This window comes from Parasteatoda tepidariorum, chromosome 10 (assembly GCF_043381705.1).
Source record: "Parasteatoda tepidariorum isolate YZ-2023 chromosome 10, CAS_Ptep_4.0, whole genome shotgun sequence".
Lineage (NCBI taxonomy): Eukaryota > Metazoa > Arthropoda > Arachnida > Araneae > Theridiidae > Parasteatoda > Parasteatoda tepidariorum.
The window spans coordinates 6,117,035-6,142,421 of record NC_092213.1 but is presented as its reverse complement, the minus strand read 5'-3'; the positions used below and the strand labels follow the sequence as shown (position 1 = coordinate 6,142,421).

Genomic DNA, 25,387 nt, shown 5'->3' with positions numbered 1-25,387 from the left:
ACGAACTTCAAGGGGAGACGAAGATCGTGGTCACTCTAGGGACACGGTCTTCTTTGGTACACCATGTTAAAGGTGAGTATTCAGTGGCAGTTTTTCACTTAAAATCCTACACTGAGTTAAATTGTAACACTTCCCAACCTATCGTTTGTTATCATAAATTAATTGACGTACTTAAAAAGATACCGGGATTCGCTTCTCGACAAGTTGGAACGTGTCGCTTGACTCTAGTGGACGACTTACGGGTTTGTACTTATTGTTTAAATGAGTTTTATGATAGATTAATTTGAACAAACTTAATAATTTAATTTCAAATTGATATTTGATAGATGTAAATATTCAGTTAGTTTCGCTGAATTAGAGCAGGAATAACCATCAGTATTGCCGTGAATGACAGAAATCAAGAGAATGTCGACATTCACCGATGAATGTCTACAATCACATAGTCACTTTGGTGAAAAATATTCGTTATATCCGATTTGATATTAACTTATTCGTTGATATTATTATATTTATTCGATATTTTAATATCTGCTGAGAATAGATTAGGAGTAAACATCAGTGTTCAGAGTACCGGTTAAACGCCTACTGGGAACTTGACTTTAAAAAAACATTGATGTAGGGCATACCGGGCATAGGCACTTAACTAGACCTAGTAAGTATTTTGGACATTTACCAAAGCGACTATGTGATTGTCAACATTCATCAGAGGAAATCAACAAGCACCTATTTTGATACTTTGCAGTAACATCAACACCTTATGAATGATTATATCAGCACCTATTATTAGCGAGAAAAATTAAAGTTAAAATTTTAACAAAGAAATAATGAATCGAAAATTCTGAAGCTCGATTGTTTTTACTACAGTATTTTTTCGAAAATTGTATACATTTAGTTCCACATTAGTTATTCTAATATTAAGAAAACGATCGTATATTTAAAATGAATTATTTTTTATCAATTTAGCATGTAACTCGGAAGATTTATTTGAAAATGAGCATACGATCTATAAAAAAAACATTCCGAATCTGTTAGTACCATTTCTAATTATAATAATTTTTGGAAGCACAAAAGTGATGACATAAAGAAATATACACTATTGAACTCCCTAATTCGGTCTATAACACGTGTTTGCCATAGAGTTAAAATATTTTAGATTTTGTTTTAGTCGTTTGAGTTTCCGATGTTGCTATGTGCACTCTTTTCAATCATACTAACGGTTTAAGTTATAAAAAAGCGTAATTAAATACTATATTCACTAAATTTATTTCCCACTTTTTCAATGAAAATAAGTACCAACTGAAAAATGTCAATTTCAAAACTTTATAAAATTAGGCTTTATCTTTTGCTGCCTTTAAGAGATCTCTTTCCTCAAATGTCAACGAGAACGAAGCAAAAAAATCAGTATAACTAACTATATTAAACTATTAACAGTATATTAAACTAATGTCGGGCCGTGGTGGCTCAGGAGATAGAGCACTCGCCTCCCAATGAGGTGCGCCGGTTTCGAATCCCATTGATATCGGGTCGATACGAGTTCTGTACCCAGGTCACCCCGACCACAGTGCTGACATAAGATATCTTCAATGGTAGGCGGATTATGGGTCAGAATCCCTTTACCATCAAGCTAACCGTGGGAGGTTTTCGTTTTTTTCCGCTCCATGCAACGCAAATGCAGGTTATTTCTATCAAAAACTCCTCCACGAAGGCAAATCTCTTCCAATACTTGATCCAGGAGTACCTTTGTCTTCTGAATTGGGTTCAAAATTATAAGGCTATGAAGTTGAACAATGATAGTTGTAAACTCAAAATTGGATCTGTTGTTCAACGACGGTTATAAAATGAAATAAACTGATGCTGGATACTTACTTTACTCGGCAATATCCGTGGAAACTTGTAAAATACAAGGCCGTTACCCGATCAGCATTTGTAAAATATAATTTTAGATTCTCTATTGATTCACATATTTTAGATTTTCTATTGAATTTTTTCGGACTAAATTATACCAGTATGATTCTGCAATCATCGTTTTTTTGAAAGACATTCTTATGCAGTTGTCTGTTTTTATATTTTCAATAAATATTTTTGCTTTCGGCGTAATTTAGTTACAAGCAGTTTTAGCAGCATATTAATCAATTTTCATCAGTTTAAACAATGAAAAAAGCAAATTTCGTTGAGAAAAAATCAAAAACAGGTAATTGCACAGTATGTATTGAAATACCTAGCTAAAACTACAAACCGCATAGTTTTATTGCTTTATAATTATAAGAAAAGCTCAATAGTACTTGTAATACTATATTTAGAAGTTACCAGAGCTGCACAATAGACTATTGATGACGCTCTGGAAAACATTATTGAAAATGATCGCCGTCACAATTCTGATGCTTTGATAGAAAAAAAATTCGAAATTGAATCTGTAGAAATTCGAAAAGTAATCAATCGCTATTTGTCTAAATCTAATGGAATGACAGTATTTTTAACATCTTTTTTGTAAGGCACAGTGGTGTCGAAAGATTTCATTTTATATTATAACCGTCGTTGAACAGCCTACCCAATTTTTTGAGTTTATGACTACTAATGTTCAACTCCGTAGTCTTGTAATTTTGAACCCAATTCAGAAGATAAAAGAAGCATTGAAAATTTCATTCCCATTTTAATTCCCAAAATAATCTAAATAAAAAAAAATCCACTAAAAAAATTTCTATGTCAAAGTTGATGTAATAATGTATCAACCTTGACAGGTTAGTAGTGACTTACACTCTAACTTAAATTATGTATCCTTTTATTCCTCAGGTTGTGATATTATTCTTATGGTTGGCAGCCAACCTTACAGATACGGTTGTGAGTGCACCTCCAACTCGGATGAAGCGAGATAACATCAGGCTGTGTGGAAAACTGTTGGTTGATACCTTAAGTCAACTGTGCCACGGAGAGTATTACGATCCCAACGATATTGGCGTCATCAGCAAGAGGAGTTACGCACCAAATCCTCTTGGTGAGAAAAAATTTCATTATCCATCATTCACGCTGTTTAACATGGGTTTTTTTTTAATGTCTGTCGCCAAGGAAAATAAACAAGCCACAGTTTAAATACCTTACACTCGAATCAAAGCGATCCCTTACAAAAAACGGATGTTTCTATAGGTTGACAGATGTAAAAAATACACCTAATATAGAAAATGAGGTTATGTTTTGCACCAAAAATAACCTCAATAATAAACCACAATTTCAGCCTCATTTATGCCATACAAAATTAACCTCATATATAACTCAGAAATAGTTTTTGTTTAGATTGGATGAACTTATTCCCACCTCAAATATACGTTTTTGCTTGAAGAGTAGAAAATATAATCCGTAAATCTCAAGAACAAAGCTAGTTGCCGTAAAATAGATTTCAATCAACCTCAAAATAACCTCAAGTGTGAATAAAACAACTTATTTTAAGTTTATTTTTGAAATTCAATTTCGAATAAACCTCAAAATCCACCCTGGCACCTCAAAATAACTTCATTTAAACCTCAAAAATACCTCAAATATTTGTAAGTGATGATTTTAAACTAATATTTATCATCTTGCCGCGATAAATTATCTAGGCTTTAGAACGAACCAATTACTTAAATATTTTAAAAGTTATTAAACTTTTCTTTTTAAAAAAATCTACAAATTGGTGGCATTTTTTATTTTAGAGGAAAATTATCAAAATCACTGCTTTATTCTCAGTTTTCGCAAATTTTCACGAGTCCAAATAAAGCAGCATTAAAGCAATATTGAAATATTAGACCGCAAACGCTTTTCTGTGACTTTTCTCCGTAATGACATTTCGCGCCATTTTCAGAATAAGCACAAACAACTCTGGTTTTAGATAGGCTAAATTATGCCTAACAGTTAAGAGTAACTATTGCTAACTAACAGCCTTAAATGAAAAGATCATATTATTCGCACAAAAGGTATCACTTCATTTGACGACGGAGGCATCAAAAGAGATTCTTAACACTTCCCTATAGTGCTAAATAAATAAAACAACAAACATATTAATTGCTTTCAAGAATCCTATTACAATCTACTGCAACAGTGCAATCTGTGAAACGGCACCTTAAATGCAACCACAAAAGTTTTAAGTACAAGTTTAAACTTTTTGTGAGAAATGAGTGTCAGAAACTCCTGTTCGCTGCTGATCACCAAACCCTATGGATGTGTCACAATAATTTTTTGGTTTCTTGGCACAAAAAATAAACATTTACACTGTAAAAAAAGTATTCTCAAATATCACGAAACTTTCTCCGTTACTGGCGCAACCGTTTCTTAGTATACCCTCTGACTGATTTTTTTTTTCAAAGTGACGAAATAATTATCGTCACTTCTTCGATGAAATAAATTTCATGAAATTTAAAAAAATATATTTCGCCATTCTATTTTTTTACCTTGAAAATACAACTTTTAGTGTGTAAAGTATCTAACTTTTGCAATAGTTTCACTTTCTCGTGGGCACCATATAGACCAATGTCTCCCTTAGAACACAAGAGAGACAGATTGAACACACCCACGACCGAATCGATATTCGATCCCGGGATCTTCCTGATAGGAAGTAAACTCTTTACCCACCATACATATCGTTCGGCTTACTCCGTCCCTTTATTTTCTATTGTTTGATCTCCATTCTAGTTTCGTCATTTTGGTTAACAAACTCCCACAAAGTACCAGGATGAGATTTCGAGTTGAAGAAACATTTTCGTCATATATATGAGAATTCGCGTTTTGTCACAAATCACGTGATTTCATGAAGAAATTATTCTCAAAATTAATGAAATGTAAATCAAGGATTGTTGAATCGTCAAAAGTGAGAGTTTTATTTCTGAGAGATTAGTTACGTAAGTCAAAAATTAAAATTATTCACTTAAAATTTCTTTGCTGAAATAAATACTTATAGATTTTCTTGAACCATGTGTTGACGATTGCATATTCGAGTTTTTGCTGAATATCTGCATATTCGAGACTGTATATTTGAAACACGAGAATTGATCACTTTAAGATAAGACTGATAAGAGCAAAATTTTAATATTTCGATGTATTTTCACGATTATCGACATTTAGTAATATACCGCAATATTGATATAATTTAATTAACTTATATTATTTTTACATTACTCCATATTTTCGCTACCCAAATAATTATCGTTATGTATAATATTCATGATAAATGTTTGATATATTATGCTATGGATAATTATCGCGATATTATCGTATTCGACAATTATAGTTATCAATCATGATCATTATATTTTCGTATTCGTCATGCATTTTTATCATTAATGATGGCCATCATGATGACTTAACTAAGAGTATTGATTGCCTGAGGCCTGATCAACTGGTATTGTTCTATTCTATCTATACATTCTATTTATATAGGATGTTCTTATAGAAGATAACGCGTATTTCCGCAGGTTAAACAAATTGAATAAACCTGTTCGTAAAGCACTAATATTATTAGAATGTGTAATGAAATAAATGATATTCTTTTAATAACTATTGAATATTATGCATTCGACATAAAAAAATATATATATTTATATTTTTTCAAAAAATTAAAAAACGAGCGCAGGTGACACAAACACTTCTTATTAGAATTAAGAAATAAGTAGTTTACGTATAATATTCAAATTAAAATAGCAAAATCTTCCGAAAAATTTAAAATTCAATGCTTTTATAAGTTAAAAAGAATTTACTCTAAAGTGAAATCGCGAAAAATCATTTCCATTTAATATTTTTTAATTACTATTTTCATATTCTTTAAAAATCTAATATATTCGCTATAAATTTACCTAGATTTAACTAGATTTAATCTTCAAACAATACTATAAGAGTATAAATCATTATCAGTTATGTTTTACACTAGTTATGTTTTGCACAAGTCAAGCTGCTTGATTTAATTTAGCGTAAATTTAACATAATTTAAACTCCGAAAAAGCATGTAGCATTTTAAAAAAATGGCCTTTGAAACTATGTCCCAGAATTCTAAATTTATTTTCGTAAAATTTAATTTAGTCTTAGCGTGTCAAATTTTCGAAAACCGGAAAAATTAAATCTTAAATCTAAATTGTAATAGCAGTTTTCACAAAAGAAAATTTTCTAACATCTATTGCTTGCATTTATATCGTTTAAAATTTATATTTTCATCAAAAAGTTAGATTTTGCTGCCGGAAAAAATCGATCATTAAATTTTACATTTGAATGAGCTAATGATGCACTGTAAAATAACACATAGTACATTTAAAGTGATTAGACAGTTTTTTCTCCAATATAATGAACGGAAACTGATGAAGCATATGCTGTCCAACTAAAGAATGCTTTGCACTCTGATGTATTAGTAAACCAAATAATTTAAAAAGCACCATAATACTTACATTCTGTACCATAAAGAGTAAAACAGTTTTGAATTTGAAGAAAATTTCTATATTTTTTATTTGGATATATTTTAGGTTTCTAACGGAAATAAATTTTGAATCCAACACAAATTTGTTCTTATATAATAAATGACCAAAAAGGAACTAAACATAAGATTTATTTCTGCCTAAAACAAAGGACAAACTTTTACAAATTTAGCATTTTTAAGTTTTTAAATAATAGTTTATTCGATGCAAAATGCAGAGAACATTCGCCACTAAATTTATTTAATGAAAAAAATTAAACCAATATTACCTTCACTATTTTGTTTCTACTAGGCTGGATATTTAGTTGGGTAATTATATAAATAAACGTTAGTGTTTATTTAGCTATTTTATCTAAAATTATTGTTATAAAATTTCTAAACAAATTTTAAACATAAACATATGATTCCGACATGTTTAAGTAATGCAACTTAAAATATTTTTATTTTTCCGTTATTTAAAATTTTGCTCAATTAAGTTTTTAGTTAAAACGTTGAAAGTTTCATTTCAGAGTTCTACACTTTTAACTAACTTAATTTTATGAAAGTCAAATTAGGGGGAATAATTTTGAAAAAGGGGTTTCTTCAGTAAATACAAATTGAAGTTGACCCTTTTTCAAAATGAGAGATTAAATTTTAGGCTTAAGCTACAATAAAATTTAGAAATTCTGTATCATTTTTAAACCGAAATAAGTATTATTTATGTAAAATACAAACTTAACGCAGTGATTACATTATTAGTATAAGTTTTAAGAGTATTTTCCTATTACCATTAAAAAATGAGTATTTTTTAAATATAGAAAGTTATTACAGAACAAATAAAACTGCATTGCCATTCACAATTTCAACTTTATAATTAAATTATATCAGAAAATTGAGAAATCCAGGGAATAAAACTTGTTAAGATTTAAGACGAAAAGCTGATTAATAAATTTAGAAATTTTTAAATTCTCATATTTCGACAACTCATTTAAATTTAGTATCTTAGACAATTTTAAAAAGATTTTAAACTTGTTCGGTGATGTTTGGCTCACTACTAAATAAACTTGAAGGATGAGCGAATATTCATTTTTTTTAAATATTGATTTGTACTAAGAGTATTTTTAGTGACGAATTGTGTACAGGTCGTACAATTGTTTAGAGGACAATTGTTTGCTACAATCCAAATACTTCAATATAATAACGTTGACATCAACATTAAAAATTGAATTTCATGTTCTATTGTAATATAAAGAAATAAGATACATTTGTTATGAAATAAATACTGTTTCAGTATTCTTTTAAAACGAACTAATAAAATTTCAAAATACAGTTTCAGTCATGTTAATCTAGCTGTTACAAGATGTTTAAGATAAACATTTTAGCTTCAGGAAAGCAAAAAGATTTCTGCAATTTCGTTACTTTTAACACTAAATTTCAGTTTAAAGTGAATAAGAAATTTTAAAATTACCTGGTAATTTGTACTTTATTACACTACATTTGCTTTTTTGTTTGAAGGTAAACTTTTCATTCGTTAAAACATTTCAATTAAATTTAGATGCATAAAGATTCGTATAAGATTTGCTTACATAATTCAAAAATTTCTTTCTTTTGTATGAAAGACTATCTCGTAGAATTAAAAATTTGGAAAACTATTAAATGCAAATACTGTTAAATTACTAACTTCTGACAACTTTTCTACAAGGCACGCCAGAAATTTGTTTTTGTTTTTTTTATTAACTTTTTTAGCACATAACATTTATAAAAGTCTGAGTCAAAACTTATCTGTACCGTCATAAGTGTTTAAAATGGCAACTATAAAAGTTCGATTTAGTAGTTTAAATATTTTAAAAGTAGTTTATATATTTTGAAAGTAGCTTATATATTCTTATTATTCGATTACTAGTTATATTTTTTTTCAGCGAGTTAGAGCTTCATTTTGAGTTTTGGTATAAAAATTTTATCTTTACTTCTGTTGCAAATCTAATTTCTTACAATTGTAAGTTTTAAATTCAGAACGATAGTACGTTTTTAAGGCTAATTTTAAGTTTTTTCATCAAATGCAGCCCTCATCCACGTAACGCTTAGATTTCACTTTTTTGATGAGATCTTTAAAAGATTGTAGACTATCGTCATCTAAAGTTCTCTGAGTGGTCCAGTTCTGCTAAACACTTAAAGTGCTGGGAGATTAAGCGCACGAACCTACAATCTAAAATTGCAGTCCAGGACCTTACTATGCACCACCAAGCCCTTCAAATGTGATGAATGCATTAGTTCTTAAGTTAATTAGTTCTTAAGTTAATGTTAACATGCGATCTATCGTCGCAGTCCAGGACCACCAGGACTCCAAAAGTCACTCCGGCCCTTACTGCAGGGACACTTTTACTACAGCGGCGTACACTAGGGAATTGAAATGTTTCAAAACTGCTAAATGAATGTAGAGCTGGAAAAGGAAGCACAACAGCCGTCTACCTATTCGGCCTCCACGCTTGTCGAGTGGTTTTGGAATCGTTCGTTTTACGCACACCTGTGATGTAAAGCGATGTCTTTATGTCAATTTCCCTATCGATTTCAGATTTATTGGACGCGAACACTTAAATTAATCTAAAAAAAGCTTAATTTTTCAAAGAAAATATTATTGCTAAACTAGGGCAAAGTTCATTATCAAATATAGTACATCGGTCTGATCGCTTTCCTGCGTTAAAGGATAGGTATTTCCTTTGAAAGGTCTTCCACAAAAAAGACTCAATACTTAAAGATTAAAATTTAAAAACTTATAATCTATAACCTGCGTCTGCCAAAGTTCATGTTTAAAATTAATTATATAGTAAAGGATTAAAACCTTATTTTTCCTTCAACGTTATTTAAACTCTTAATTTTCTAAGTCAAACTACCAGTTATTGTATTAGGAACTTGGGAGTCAGCAACAACTGCCGGCCTATTGTAGCTATAAAACACTTCAGGGATATAGATTTCCACTCGAGAATGGTTTTATTATGTTTACGAACTTAGTTTCTTGAACTAATAATTTCTAAGAAAATTTATATTCACAGCATATTTACTTTAAGCCTTTTGATTTCATAAAAAGGTCCGTCTACTCTAGCTAAAATTTCTGAAATTTGTGTAAGTAAAAGCTTTAAAGTTAATGATCCAATTCTATTAAATTTTTTGAATTAAAAAATCATTTGCGTAATCACTGGATTTTTGATTTCGATACAAATAATTTTGTATCGCACGAACGCTCGTATTATGAGATGTTAAGCGTTAAGTTAATTGAGCAACTTTTGCATTACGCTAGTTTTAATACTTTTGTAATTTTAGACAAATGCGGGCTGTCATTTAAAACAAATTTCTTTATATATACTTCCTATTTAAAGCAATTTTTTCAAATATAGTTTCTTTCACATATAAAATTTCCTAAAACCTTAAAGTCAGAAGCAAAACAAATGGAACATTAAGTATGCTGGAACTAAATGCCAACTTTATTCTCTCTGTAAAAAGGACTTAAGACTAAAGGTATAAATAAAGTTTTCTCAAATGTAACCACCGCAATTCGTAAGTTATGGTAAATTTATGATGATAATTACCGCTGAAACAACTTTACACTCATTCGCAAATTTGTTTTTACTTTGAAGAACTCACGGTGGCCTTTAATACAAAATTTCTATACAAATTTAGCAATTCAAAAATTTGATTTTTACAAAAAAATAAAATTTTCTGGTTAGGTCACCACTTTTTCAAGGCAGGTTCTATTCATCTCAATCCCAATTATAACTTTACTTTTATTCAAAAGGAGTTTACTTTTATACTCTATTCTCATTCTACTACTGAGGCTGCGGATTGGTGCTATGTTTAATGTTAAGATATAACTGAACAGTTAGTAATTATTTTGCTACTCCAGCAGCAAAATGAATATCATTAAAACTCACGTAAACTTATGATAGACTTTAAATTTAATTTATCTTCAATTTACCATAAGTAATTTGACGCATTACTTTTACAAAGTTAGCTACATGCTAAAATAAGACTTTTATATTAGTTTTAAATTACGTTGAAAATTCTTGAGACAAGTACACATTGGTTTTATTAAATTTTGCTTTCAACTGCAATTACACCAATACTATAAAATCATTGGATTTACTCTAAATCACACGAATTGTTTAGAAGTACTTATTTGGAAGTACTAATTTAGAAGTAGTACTTATTTGGAAGTATTTTAGAAGTACTTATTTGTTTTATCAACTCATTTTAATGTAACTGTGTAGACTATTAAAAATGTATAATTACATTGTTAATTTTGAAAGTAAAAATCGTATTTAGGTGTTTACATTCATAGTCTCCTTCCCCTCTGGAGAATTTAGAAATAACTTAAGAAAAAATTAAATAGATTTACCATTTATTCTTCATAACTAAAAATCACGTTTAATTTGAAAGTAAACAAATTGTATGTTTTATCAACGCCCTAAAACTTATTAGAAATTAGTTCTATAAATTTCGTACCGAACGATGTGGTTTTAAGTTCAGTTTCTGATATACTTAAAATCAGATGCAGATTATTAAGTATATCTTTAAAAAGGTATTGATTCATCTGTTTTGTTCATCTATAGGAATACCAAAATTTACAACAACAGCAACAAAAAACCTAGAAAATTGTTTGAAACTTTAAATTTAATACATTCAAATCTGACTTTTCATTTTCAAATAAGATTCACTACAATATTAGCAAACATCTATTCCCGGCGCAATATTGTTCATCAGTATAGAACTATTTTAAATGCTTATGTTTTACGCTATTGTCAACGAAGTTTTTCAAATTTTGAAATGATAATTAAAAACTGTTCCTGAAATATTTAATTTTATTGAATATTTTCGAAATTTTGCAAAAACGCAAAACAATAGTTTATGAAAATGGAAGCAGGAGAAAACTTAGAAATTCTTTTTTTTCAGAATCGCTTATCTTAAAGTTAACACTCGTAAAAAACACATTAATAAAGAGCTACAATAAAGTCCTTAATTTGAAAACATTGAATGAATTAATTTGAAATTAAAAAAGACTCGCAGATTTGTGAAATAAATGCAAATGGAGACCTTACCAAAACTGTCATCCGCCTTAGAACTGGTCACTATCGAGGTATGAAGATCCTGGGAGATGGCAATAGTAGAACTTACCGTCTCTGCAGTAATTGTGATGATATTCCACTAACACCAAAACATACATACTTTTGACTGCCCTGACATTTTAAGATCCCTGGCTCAGCTTGGGGAATTCTCCCCCTTTGACACCGAGAGTCTGTACTCCGACAACATCAAGAAGTTAGCCAGCTGTGTTTTGCACACTTATGGATATCTATAGTTCTCCCCATAAACACGACACCAACCAATCAATTAATTTCAAAGCATGAAAAAACAATTTTTAACAATAAGAATGTTAGTTGCTTCTAATTAAGGCAATCTAAATTTGGATAAGTTTGGCAAAATTATCGAAAATAACTGTTTACACAAGCAATTCTAAAAACAGAGAGCCCGATGTTTTCAATTACACTAGCCTAAAGGATAACTTTAAATAAGCAATAAAAATATCTTAGCCGAGTTAAAATCTTACATTTTCCTCGATGACTACGTGAAACGTCCCACAAAATCTTAATTAGAATTCAAATTTTGGGTAAGGAAAGAGACTTTATCCAAGAGTTTTGCTATTCGGTAAGGAAATTGGAGCGCTCGCAGATGTTCTCTATACGCCCAATAATTTTATTGTAGAATGATAATTTTGCATCTAACAGTATTTGCTTCAACGAATATTTATTGAAATTTTTACACATTAATGAGTTGGCGGAGAATGATTAAAGAATAAATAGAAAAAGTTAAAATTTATGAAAATCTGTTTTCTGTTATCAAGGAGAATGATATTCATAATTTAGGAATATTATAGTCAAAATTTAAATTAAAAAGTTTTATTTATATCATGATGTTTAGAAAAATTCTTTAGACTATTCAATAAAAAAAAGAGATTGAAACTTATAGCAAAGATCTAAAATATATGTATCAGTCTAGATGAACAGTTACAATGTGTAGGCAATTAATGTGAAAAGTGAATAAACTAAAGCCACTCCGCAAAATGAAAAGAGTTCTTGACCTGTATCAAATATTGCTAATACAACTCGTTGCGTCTGAGGCTCATTTTCATGCAGTAAATCATTTTGGAAGATTCCAATAGAAGGGACTAATAATTCTGAGAGAAAACAAATTATCAATGACATAATTTGAAATGAAACAAATATAAAAAATTTTATTTAAAAATTACTGAAGTGTTATCTGAATAACAGATTAGGCGAGAAGTAAACTCTTTATGAAATAAATCTTAAAAATGACTCAATGGCTTCTCAAATGACTTCTTAAACAACCTGTCACTAAAATTAATAGGACTTAAAATTTATGCCACAGTAAGAAAGATATTTTAACTGACATAAAATGCAATTAAAGTTGTATAATTAATATTTAGAACACTCCAAGATACTAAGAAAAACCAATATTTACATTTAATAAAAGTTTAACAGTTAATGTGTGATGAAATTAGATTTAAAATATTGTAGTATCTATATTATAATACTTTAAGACTTTGTAAAATCACTAACATAAACTCCAAATTCAGAAGACATAGTCAAACAGAATTTGAACAGGATGAGAATCTGACAGTATTTGAATCTGGGCTATCATGATTTTATACACGCGATGGTAGAGTACAAGGTAAAGCCCATGGTTTTGCTTGCCCAAAACAGTTGCAAAAACTTTTCTTTAGCCACATTTTGCTTAACTTTCATTAAAACAATTTGAAAGATCAGATTTCAGTTAAAAAAATTTAAAAAAACACACTTCAGCTTTTAAATGTAGATTAGTGTCTTAAATTTAATAAAAACTGTTAAAAACAATTACTATTAAAAAAACAATTGGATTAATCCTCTCGCTGCGTAATTTTTTTATCAAAATTAATTCAAAAACTATGTAGTTTTATTACATAATTTTTTTTCCATAAGTTTTCCTAAATTGCACAAAAGACTGATGGGTCTGTAACTCTCAGGTAAAGTAGGATCCTTGCTGGATTTAATGAAAAGTATGACAGTTGCGTTCTTCCAGGAATCAGGGAAATAGTTTAAGGTAAAGCAAGCATTGTAGATATGAACGATTAGTTTAATATACTGTCTTGGTAGTAGCTTGATCATCTTATTTTTGATATTATCACAACCAGGAGCTGTTTTTATTTTTAGTTTTTTGATCTGTTTTGTAACTTCTTCCGTGGTGGTCGGTTCAATTATCTCTGGAGATGAATATAAGTTGAATTGTTTGACATCTTCAATAACTAAGTTGTGATTGTTCAGATTGAAATCCGGGCTTAAGGATAATTATTTTTCTAGGGAATCGGGAAAAGTTTCGGCTTCATCTTGCGCTGTGAAGACATACCCTGTATCTTTATGTACAGGCTTATCCACTTGAGGTGTGGTATGGAGTGATTTTGTCATTCTCCAAACAGAATTATCCTCCTTGCTGAGCGATTCGATTTTATCACCCTATTGTCTTCTTCTATAATATCGGCATTTCTTGTGCATTTCCTTGATAAGATTAATCATCTCTTCTGTGTAGTCTAGATCAGAAGTTTTTGGCACTAGTGTTTCAGCACCAGTTCCTTTGTTTGATTAAAAATTTGATTTCAGGTGGAACTTTAATATAATTTAAAATAAAGTTTTTTTATGTAGTTGGTTATTTATAGGCAGTTATGATATTATTCTGGAGAATAGTAATTTGTGTAACGATATCTTCTGCAGTTTCTAGAGCTGCAAGGTATGGCTTATTTAATGTGAGAACATTTTGATAAAAGTTCTAATCAGTTCTAGTGATCTGCTTACTGTCCTTTGTTAAGGATATCCCATTTGAGATGTAGATGGGAAGATGATCAGAGGATAATGCATTTAAAACGACGGCAGTAATAAGTGTATTCAAATTAAAAATAGCGAATTCAAGAATGTCCGGTCTTTGATTTTTCATGCTTGGTAGATAAGTAGGACATAATGGAGCGATATAACAGTGAGTCCGTACTTATTTGCAAGATTCTTGAGCTGCTGTCCGTTGCGGTTGGTTTTGTTAGATCCCTATATTGCAAAAGAAGCAATGAAAAATGAAAATTATGAAAAAATACGATGACCGGAGCTGACGTCTTCAGGGGGTACCAGTTTCGGAAGCCATAAATGCAAAACCTTTTCTATCGAGAGAGTATGACAGATGTCTAAATTTCTCTCTCTGTACACCAAAGGTTTTGCCAAAGTCCAGAAAGAGAAAATACAATACAAAATATAAAATACATTAAGCAAATACAAAAGTATAAAATCAGGAATAATACATAAGAATAAAACGCTCAAAAGCTTACTTGAAAACAAATCCTAAAACCAAATTACACTACTGACTACCAAGCAACAACTAAATTGAAATAAACGAAAAAACAACACGCTCTAATTTGATGATGCGCAGAAGGAAGAACCCTCTGAATACGTCAGCTTCGGTTTTCATATTTTTTCTTAATTTTTATTTTTTCATTTTTCATTGTTTCTTTTGTTCCAGTTCCTTTTGTAATTTCAGCTGCATAGCGCGTTTTTCCCCTGGAAGTACAATTTTTAATTGATTTAATTAATTTGAATTCTTTTCTTATTATCTCTATATCGCATGATTCGAATTAAAATCTCCAGCTACTATTGTCTCCGTGTTTGTTGGAAAAAGTTGTCTGATGTCATCGTCAGGGAGAGTATTACCAGGTACATTGTAAATGCCAGTGATCTTGATGCTTTTGTTGTCATAGTTGAGAAGAATTGAGATTTGTTCATATCCAGCTTGGTTTGATTTGTTAAATTCGGTAGTCATTAAGCTATTCTTCGCCAGGATGGCAACTCCTCCACCTCTGAAATTCCTGTCACACATGTAAGTAGTGCAGTTGGCAACTTTTATGTGATGCTGTTTGTTAAGGTGAGTCTCTGTGATAGTCATAATATCCAAGTCAAACTTAGAAATAAAATCTTTAAGTTCGTGTAGTTTGTTAAAAATTCCATTTGATTTCCAGTTTATAATGTGAAGTTGTGTTTCACGAGAATTGGCTTTATTTAGTCGTTAAGGGTTGGCTTGATTTAAGGGCTTCTGTTGATTTTAATTGGCGGAATAGATTGAAGCCTTCATTGCTTTTTAAAAATTTCACAAAATTTTTAAGTTCGCTCAATATTGTGTGTGCTTCTTGAACCAGACTTCTATCTTCTTCTTGGGCATTTTGAAGATTCCGAAGCTTTGATTCTTTAAGAGTTGAGGCATATGTCACAGTCAAAGCAAATATATTTCAGTAGACTTCATTTTGGTGATTGGAGCTGTAACTGCTCCTAGATTCTACTTAGGGATATTTGGGACATTGTTTATAATTTGAAGGGTGGGGGACCACTGCAATTGGTACAGGTGGACGGAGTATCCTTGGATTTTTGACAGGTATATGTTAAGTGCCCTTCACCACACTTTAAACATTTGGGAGTATGTCTGCAGGAATGTTGGACGTGGTTAAAATTCTGGCATCTATGGCATTGTGTGACACAACTGCGCCCTTTGTAATTGTCAACTGTAATTATTTAAGTTCATGTGTCTGGTGAGGTCATAAATCTCTTTGTGGTGATCATTCTTTGGTAGTGTCACTATAAATAAGGGCAAGTGGATTCTACCATTCTCAGTGAATTTGGTCTTTTAGGTAATTTTTAATCATTTTTCATTCATTTTTCAAATATAGGACAACAACTGTTCCAAAAACAACTTCCGACGGAAACTTGAATTATAATTAACCTGATGTCTTAATTTATTTCTTATGAGTTACATAAATTGTATAAATAAATGCGAAATTTTATGTTACTACCAGCCTTTATTTAGGTCTTAAGAGATGATAAGCAGAAAGTTCTCGCCATTTTTAGGTTATTTTTCTGTATAAATAAATGTTATATTAATTTCAAGATGAAATATAAGGTTAAATAACTTTTGGTACTTCTATTAACTTATTAACAGGTTAAAAAAATTTAAACTCTGTAGGCAAAAACATTGAAAACATGCATTAAGTTCAAATTAAGTACAGACATAGACAAACTAGAGTTTCAGTTTTCTAAATAATACCTGCCTCATTGTCTAACCGTAACTTTATGCAGTGTTCTTGTTTCGAAGACTGAAACTATAGTATGTCCAGCTCTTTGCTTTATTATGCACTTAATACACATTTTGCTTCATTCTACGCAGTAGAAAGTATACACTCTAAGTTTTGGATTGAAAAAAACCTCATTATAGAACATATATAAGTATATTTAATTTAATTCTGAATTAATATTAGACTTTTTTAATACGTTTATTTTGAAAGCTTTCATATTTAAAATACTAGCTGAATACAGATTTTAAAGAACAATTGCATTATAAAACAGTTTCTACCGTTATATTGTGCACAAAAAGAAGCGAACACTGAAAATAACTATTTTTTAAGAGAGCAAAAACACATATTATTTTTTAAAAAATTTAAAGCTTAAGCGTTAAAACTTTTTCAAGTTAAGTTTTTTTAAGTTTCATTATCGTTTTTGAGCTTTTATCTATTTTTCTGATTATTTAGGACACGGTCATTTGTTTTGGACTTAAAGTCTAAATTCCCAAATTTCCTCCTTAAACGGTGGGTCATAAGCAATCCTTGACCAAGTAATAAGTCTGTCTTATTGAAAATAACCGATACTTTTTTAAATCTAAAAATTAAAGATCAGGTTAATTTTCACACTAAAAGATGTATCAATAATTAGATTAATTTAGAGATTTTACACTAGCATGAAAGTTTCTCAAACCGGTTTGCTTTTAAATGTGATTTGTGTCTCTTTCCTTAATTTGATCATTCCTTATTTTAGTATTCCATTGTTATTTTGATAATATCAATTGGTTAAATAGTTTAGGATATTACTTGTGCTCCCACGTCCGCTGCCCTCGTTAGCCGGATTAACCGTTGCCCGGGCGATACCACGTGGAGGTGAGGGTCAGCAAAGATGTTGTTTTGTGGGAGCTTTACGAGTGTCTTCCAGCGAAATAGTTTCCAAAAATCTATTCCGCTGGGAATTGAATATCGCATAAATTAACATTACTACACTCGATGGACATCGCCCTGTTTTTTTTTTTTTTTTTTTTTTTTTTTTTTTTTTTTTTTTTTTTATGGTAAAAGTTTTTTTTGATTACCAACTTATTTTCAATGTCAAGATCATTTTTAATATCAAATATTTTTTAAAGTCACTTTTAATATCAAAAACATTTTTAATGTCAGTCATTTTTCAAAGTCATTTTGATGTCAGCCATTTTTTTTTTACAAAATCACACCATTGAAATATACATCCTTGAAGGAGCACTTCCCATTCGATTAGAAAGCTTTGACTCCTCCTCTTCACCAAAATTAATGGCTTTGGCTGCATCAAATTTTTTATCTCCATCCATAGTCACACAATACATTTTGGAATGTGCTACGCGAGCACTTCCAATTCTATAGAAAAGCCTTGGCTCCACCTCATCGCCAAAATCACTGTCTTTGTCACCACCAAGGTTTTTTTCTTCATCCATATTCACGCAGTTCATTTCAGAATGAGCTATGCGTGCACTTCCAACTCTATAACATAACTGAGATTCTACCTCTCCGCCAAAATCACTATTTTTGGCACAATCAAAGCTTTTTTGTTCATCCATATCAAAAGAACACAACTCCGAAGGAGCTATGCGTGCACTACCAATTCTATAATATAGCTCAGATTCTTCTTCTACGCCAAAATCACTATTTTTGGCCCCATCAAAGCTTTTTTCTAAATCCATATCAAAGCAATACAACTCCGAAGGAGTTATGAGTGCACTTCCAATTCTACAACATATCTCTGGCTCCTCCTCTCCGCCAATACTTTTTTTTCCTTTTTTAGGAACACCATTCAATCTCCTGTTATTAAATGAAAATTTAGTTATTATTATTATAGAATAAATTCTTCTTACAATAATAATTTATTTCTATTGAAACTATAATGGCAATAGATATTTAAATGGTTTAAGGTATCTATAATCACTTTTAATATTTAGGACATGTTTTTAATAAAAAAATAATCATATTTACAATTAGTTATGACACAGTACTGACATATGCATTTCAAATTAATATACCAAAATATAAATGAATGATCAATATAAATTTCTTTCGTAAATAAGGAAGTTTAAACATATATGTCAATGTTACATGATATGTTAATGCCTTTAAATTATTAAAATTAATTGTTTTTATGAAAAATTAAAACGGGACTTTAAAACTGGACTGGCTTATTGTATGTGCAACATTATGCAGATTTATGCTTGAAAAAATTTATAGATTTTTGTTTTATTTTTTCGTTGACTAAATTGAATAAACAAAATATATGTTACTTACAGTTTTTTACGAATGTATCTGAAAAATCTCGAGAAAAATCTCGCCATAACCAATATAAATTGAATCGCAAAAGAGCAGTTGAATAAAAATCGCCCAACTCACTCAATAGCTTTTTACAAAGTGAATTCTTTTCATTGTTACGCATCTTATATTTATTTCTTGCATTGTTTAGTTTCTTCAAAACTTTTATTCATTGTTAAGTGTATGACACAACAAACAAAATTTTAATTGTTTAGAGCCTTTTGAAACAAACTGCTCTGTTAAAGTTGGATAGGTATTTTAACAATAAACACACCAACATANAGGGTGACCTCAAATATGCTAATTAAAAAGTGCAGACGATATTTCAAGTATATATATATATATTTCCTTGACAGAAGTACAATAGAAAAGCTTTAAAAAATGCATTAGTATTCATTATAAGTATTATATCACAGTACCCTTAGAACAATTTTCATAGATAAGTGTAAAACAAACAAAAAATTTGCTTGCCTTCATACAGATTTCGTTCAAAATCAGTATTCAATTTTCAATATCAGTTTTTGGTACAAACTTTTAAGAAGTAGTCGCTTTTTTATTTTTGAATACTTTTTAAATTAATCTTGCCTGATGATTATATTGATTGCTGCTTGATACATGTGCATTCAATTGCATATTATAAGACATGAGAGCATTTTCTGTGGTAATTTGTGTGCAATACCGAAGAAAAAGATATTAAAAAATAAGGAACTCACAGATATAACATTCTGTAGAAATTTTTACAACTTTTTGAACTTTTATACATTAACATAAGTATACTATACTGATTTTTAAAAAGTTCACGTCAAAGCTTTAACTTTAATAAGAAAAATTCTTTGGGTATTCGAATAACATGTAAACACAAAAAAAAAATCATCTATAGAAAATCATATGTGTGGAAAAGCACTTCAGTTCTCTGACTCAATTTTAACTATGATTCAATCTTGATAGTTTGAGAGCCTATTTTTAAATATGCAAATCAATTAGCGGAGACGATATTTTAACTTATGAATTGAGACACAAAAACGTATACCTTCTCTGAAGAAATTTATTTTTTCAATGTGTTCGAATTTCTGACTCTCAATCTGGAATCTGAGAAATAGGGTCCCATTATTTTAGTAAGAAAAGTTGTCAAAAATTTGGACCAATTCAAGTTATTTTTTGGCGTACTTCGCCATCTCAAAAAAGTCGTATTTTCACAAAAAAGTCGTCAAAAATTTCGTATATCAGAAATTAATCTACCTTAAGTGTTTGTATTTTGTCATTTGAAGATTCTTAGATGTAATTGCGATAAATTATTTTTACATATATTGCTACATTAGTTCAGAAGTATCATTAGTTATCTGAAAATGGAATCAAAGATTGATAAGATAGACGCAAATTTTCGACTAGTTTCTGACTTAACTGTTGGGACACTATATTTTCTCTATTTTCTCTCTCTCGGTAGACAGAAAATAGTAGTAGCACATCACGCTGTCGTGCCACCGATCCTGGGTTCGATCCTCGGGCTGGGCCATGCTGACTCAGCCTCTCATCCTTTCAGTGGATCAATAAAATGAGTACCAAGGATGCTTGAGAACCAAACACTGGGGGTTCCGCGTTCGGGTGGCCACCTAACCGGAACACCTGCTCCTGCACCCCAGAGCCCAAGAAAACTGAGATGGGCTCAGTAGGCCTTGGCCCTCTATGGGCTGTCGTGCCACTGAATTTCGTTTTTTGTAGTAGTAGTAGTAATAGTATTTAATATCTTTTATTTTACTGATAACAGAAGCATTGTATTTATAAAATAATCTTTTTAATAGATTCTTATCCCCAATGGTTGTTCTCCTCCTTGACCTCAAGAGAACAGAACGATCCTGTGCAATCTGTTCCAGGAGCTTCTATTCGCCATGGCCGCCAAGTAAGAGGAGTTGTGGACGAATGCTGCCTCAGGTCCTGTTCTGTTCTAACCCTCCTGTCATACTGCCGCACCACCTAAATAATAGAACAGGACTTGAAACGACTGGAACGATTACGATTAACGACTTTGGAACACGGACTTGGATTTATTGATACGATATTTTATATACATAATGGTTTCTAGTCACTTATGTGCAGGTGCTTTCAGTGTGTGTATGTGCATTTTTTTAACATATAAATAACAATCATGTGTTTTTGCATCTCTGCTTCTATTTTTATTTTACAAACTGAAATACTGGAAATGAGTGAGGGGAATCTTTAAATATATTACAGAATAGCAAATGAGTTTTATTTCTTAATTTAAATTCTGAAAGGGAATCTCTAAAAAAAAGAAAAACTAACTGACCAACAAGCTTGTTCCTTTTTTTAAAATAAAAACAAGATCAGATGAGTAATGAAAGTATGTATGGTGTTGATAACATTACTGTATTTTACTATAAATAATATTGTTATTAATTAAAACTTAACTTAAGTTTAGAATGCTGTTGAACTTAAATTATAAGTAGCAAAATTTTCTTGATTAATATTATATGCGAAACAATTTTGCTTTTAGTTTTCGCACAATTGTATAGTGATAAGTGTTTGCACAGTAGCCTGCTTTAAATAAAAACTTAATTTATTATACTAACAAATCTATGCATATGCATGCGCTTATCAATGAAGCATTGAAAGGCTTTAAATAAAGGCTTATAAATGGTAAAACTGTGATCACCGCAAAGCTACCAGTTGCTGGGTAGTAAAATTTATAGCTAATTTAAATCTATGTATATGCATGCGCTTATCAATGGAACATTGAAAGGCCTTAAATGAAAGCTTATAAATGATAAAACTTTCATCACATCAAAGTTACCAATTGCTAAAACATAACTTGGTAGTAAGCTTTATAGCTAATTTAATGTCGTGTTTCATCGCAAAAAAATGTGTTATCTTAAAAGTTCTCTACAATAATGAAAGTTAAATAAAAACAAAATAAACTAATTGTGATCATATAACGACCATTCAATTGTATTTTTGTATTAATGTTCTATTCCCCTTTATATTAGTTCAAAATTTAAATGACAACGTGAAGGATGTCCTTTTTAACGTTATATAGCTGGTTATTTTTGAGGAAATACCTGATGGTATGCATTTAAATTTAGCCAAGTTTTTGCCAAAAATTAGGATCTAGTGATTTAAAGGACTATATTTGGATATTAGCATTTTAAACAAAAATTTTAGTTTACTTTTTGTCCAAAGACATTAAAAACTCTTATATTTCCGAAATTTGTTTATTGATTTTTCAAAACTTCGATTATTTATAATAGTTATTTGTTACGTTTTGCTTCTAAAAGTATAATTTATCATGGTCCTGTTTATATTTATTATTTTCCAGAATTGTCTGTAGCACGATGAATTTATTTTATCATGTGTGGTATTCTTAAATCCATTAAACCATTTATTTTTTGCTAACTGTCCATAAATTGACAGTTTTTTTTTATAATTTTAACGGTTGTTTTTTATTACGGATTAGTTAGCCAGTTACCTGTAGCTTATTTACGCATTCATTCCGTTTACATTTGTGCATTTACGGATATATACCATTTACATCCGCACATTTACGGATTTATACCGTTCAGATATATTTAGCTTGATTCTAACTGCTTGAATTTAACTAACTTGAAAATTGCACGATGACAGAAATATGCATCTGCCTATTAATAAACAAAAATATATCCTATTGCATATATAATATGTTTTGTACATGATATAAAATTTTCGTAAAAATATAATTATATTTGCCAGCGACATTTGAACAGTTGGTAAAATGAGACTTAGGAACATTATTAAAGAATTGTAAATAGCTTATTTGAAGTGTGATTTATAAATGGCTTATTGTAACTGTGATTCGTAAGTGGCATATTACAGCTGTGATTTGTAAAGGGCTTATTTTAGCCACATTTTGCTATTTGACAGCTAATTTTCTGACTCGTAATTGTGATTAGATGCTTTTGTATATCGACTGATTCCGTAGGAGCTTTTTTCTTCCAAATAGTTACACTACATCGAATACTGTGTATGTTGTGTCTTTAGTAGCGTCAGTCTAGCATGCAGCATGATGTACAGCCAGCAAAAAAATAAACGCACCACCCTGAATAACCTTTTATCTAATGATTGAATCTTCACGTTCTAGGATTCAATCCTAGGGGTTCGTAGGGCTGATCTCAAATATGTTAATTAAAAAGTGCAGACGATATTTCAAGTTGCGAAATCAGGTACAAAAACGTACTTTCTCTGAATAAACATACCTTTTTCTGACAAATTTGGATTTTTGACCCCCACATTATAGGGGGTAGCCTCAATTTGGGAAATATGTTTCCAAGAGTTTGATCCGAAGGCGTATTTCGCTATATCTCGAGAACTTTTCAATCGATTTTAAAAATTTTTGCACAGAATTATAAAATTTGCTTATTCAAACATAATTCTATGCCACAAAAAATTAGCTTTTAATTAGTATTCATTATTTTTATTATTTTATTTAATAAAAGCCAAAAGACTTTAGTAAGTTTTACAATTTTTTGCTTAAATCTAAAGAATATAATTTGACATGGTAAAATACAAAATTTGAACAAAATCGATTGAATAGTTCCTGAGAAATTGAGTTTTAAGAAAGTCTGATATTTAAAATTCGTTTTCTTACGAACTATAAAATAATGCAAAAAATGATGCAATAATTTTTAAATGATGCAAAAATTTTTATACCTTAGAATTCAGCATTTTTCGACTTTTATTAAATGAAATAATAAGTAATAATAATAACTTACTAAAATTATTTTTTGCATGGAATTGTCTTTAGTTAAGCGAATTTTACAATTTTATGCAAACATTTTTATTTTCTCTTCAAGAGTTCTCGAGATATAGCGATGTACGCAAAAAGTAAAATTAACATTAAAGGGAGCTCTCTTGACCAAACTATTGGGACATTATTTCCTAGATTGCGGCTACTCTCTTTATTTTGGAGGTTAGAAATCTGAATCCTTCGTAAAAAGGGTATGTTTATTCAGAGAAAGTACGTTTTTGTGTCTGATTTCGTAACTTAATGTATCTCGTACGCATGTTAATTAGGGTATTTGAGGTCACCCCCTCGAACCGTTAAGATTGAGTTCTAGAACGTGAAGATATGATCATTAGATCAAAGGTTATTTAGAGTGATCGGTTGTTTTTTACGGCGCACTTTACTCTATTTAACCTTATCCATTTACATATCGTGGCACGGAATCACAGAACTGGTAATTATATCGTCTATTCAGAGCCCACATGTACAAACCGAGCCAAAGTTCATATTTTAATTTCTATTATACAGTCAAACCCCGCTATAGTGAAATCCCGGATATAGTGATTGAAATGTTCGCTCCCGTGTCTTACTATTCGCATATGATATTATTTTCTGTGGAAGAAAAGAGAAAATTTGATATTATAAACTTTTTTCTGTTTTCGAATGATTTTTTTTTTCATTTTTTGGCAACTTTGAAATTTCTACACAAAATACGTATTCTAATTTCTTCTATTGAGTGGAATAAAGTCATAAGGACTTTTTTCTCGTTTGCTTCTTCTATCACAATTTTCCGTCGTTAAATAAAGGCCATCCCTAAATTTTTCGTTCGCAAGACGAAGAGTTATATTTTGAGTTACTACATATTGTGTTTTAATCAATTTTGTGTTTCTTTTTCTGGGTCATTTATTTAAATAATGTGCAATAAAAGGGAGGAGTTCGGAAAAATTAGTTCGAAATTGTTTGCAGTTCGGATAGAGTAAACTCCCGGTTACAGTGAAACGGAATTTCCGTCCCTTGAAGGCTCACTATAGCGGGGTTTGACTGTATTAGTTTCTATTGATGTGAGTCAAGAAGTTGTTTAAAGTTCGAAGAATGTATTGTTCATTTGTTGCTTGTCAGGTAGATGAATCAAGAATCATGCTTAGAATAATAAAGAATTGGAAATGACGTCGATTCTTAGTCAAATCGCTGAATAATATTTTAATGCTTATTAGAATGAGGCTCATGTTTGTTGTTTCAACTCACTTTTCGGAAGTTCGTCGCTTTCTTCGCCACTTCTAACACAAAATACTTCTTCATAACATTTTATGAAAGTGTATTTGCCGTATGAAAGCATCTTTACTACTGTTTGCAATACTATAAATATAACACTTCGCAGCGTTTCATGAAATTCAGTTGTTTTATTTTTGCTTCGTATTTCACTGCACTTTTTTAAACTTTCTACGCAAATGTTGACATAAAATGACACTTTATATCGATCTATAAAATGCATCCGTTTGACTATTAGCACAATTTTAAAAAAGCATGAACACATTTTTAGGTTTTATTTAATTAAGTTAGTCTGCATGCGTTTTGCATTTCAATTTAAATTTAATTTCAAAGCAATCTTTTGCCTACTTTTAACACAAAGTAGCACATTATATTTTCATTGACGAGTCTGAGTTTGCTGTATGTGTTCGTACTTCACATCTTTGCATGTAAAAATTTTAACGCGGATGAA

At 30.3% G+C, this 25,387-nt stretch overlaps 1 protein-coding gene across 1 annotated transcript; it reads left to right on the top strand.

Moving 5' to 3' along the window:
* On the top strand, window positions 1-21,049 carry LOC107451234 (bombyxin B-1 homolog). Its single transcript, XM_016067259.3, has 3 exons — window positions 1-72; window positions 2,791-2,992; window positions 20,699-21,049. Exons 1-3 carry the CDS (start codon window positions 64-66, stop codon window positions 20,872-20,874), a joined length of 387 nt encoding a protein of 128 aa, XP_015922745.2. The 5' UTR covers window positions 1-63; the 3' UTR covers window positions 20,875-21,049.
* Window positions 21,050-25,387: the final 4,338 nt, after the last annotated feature.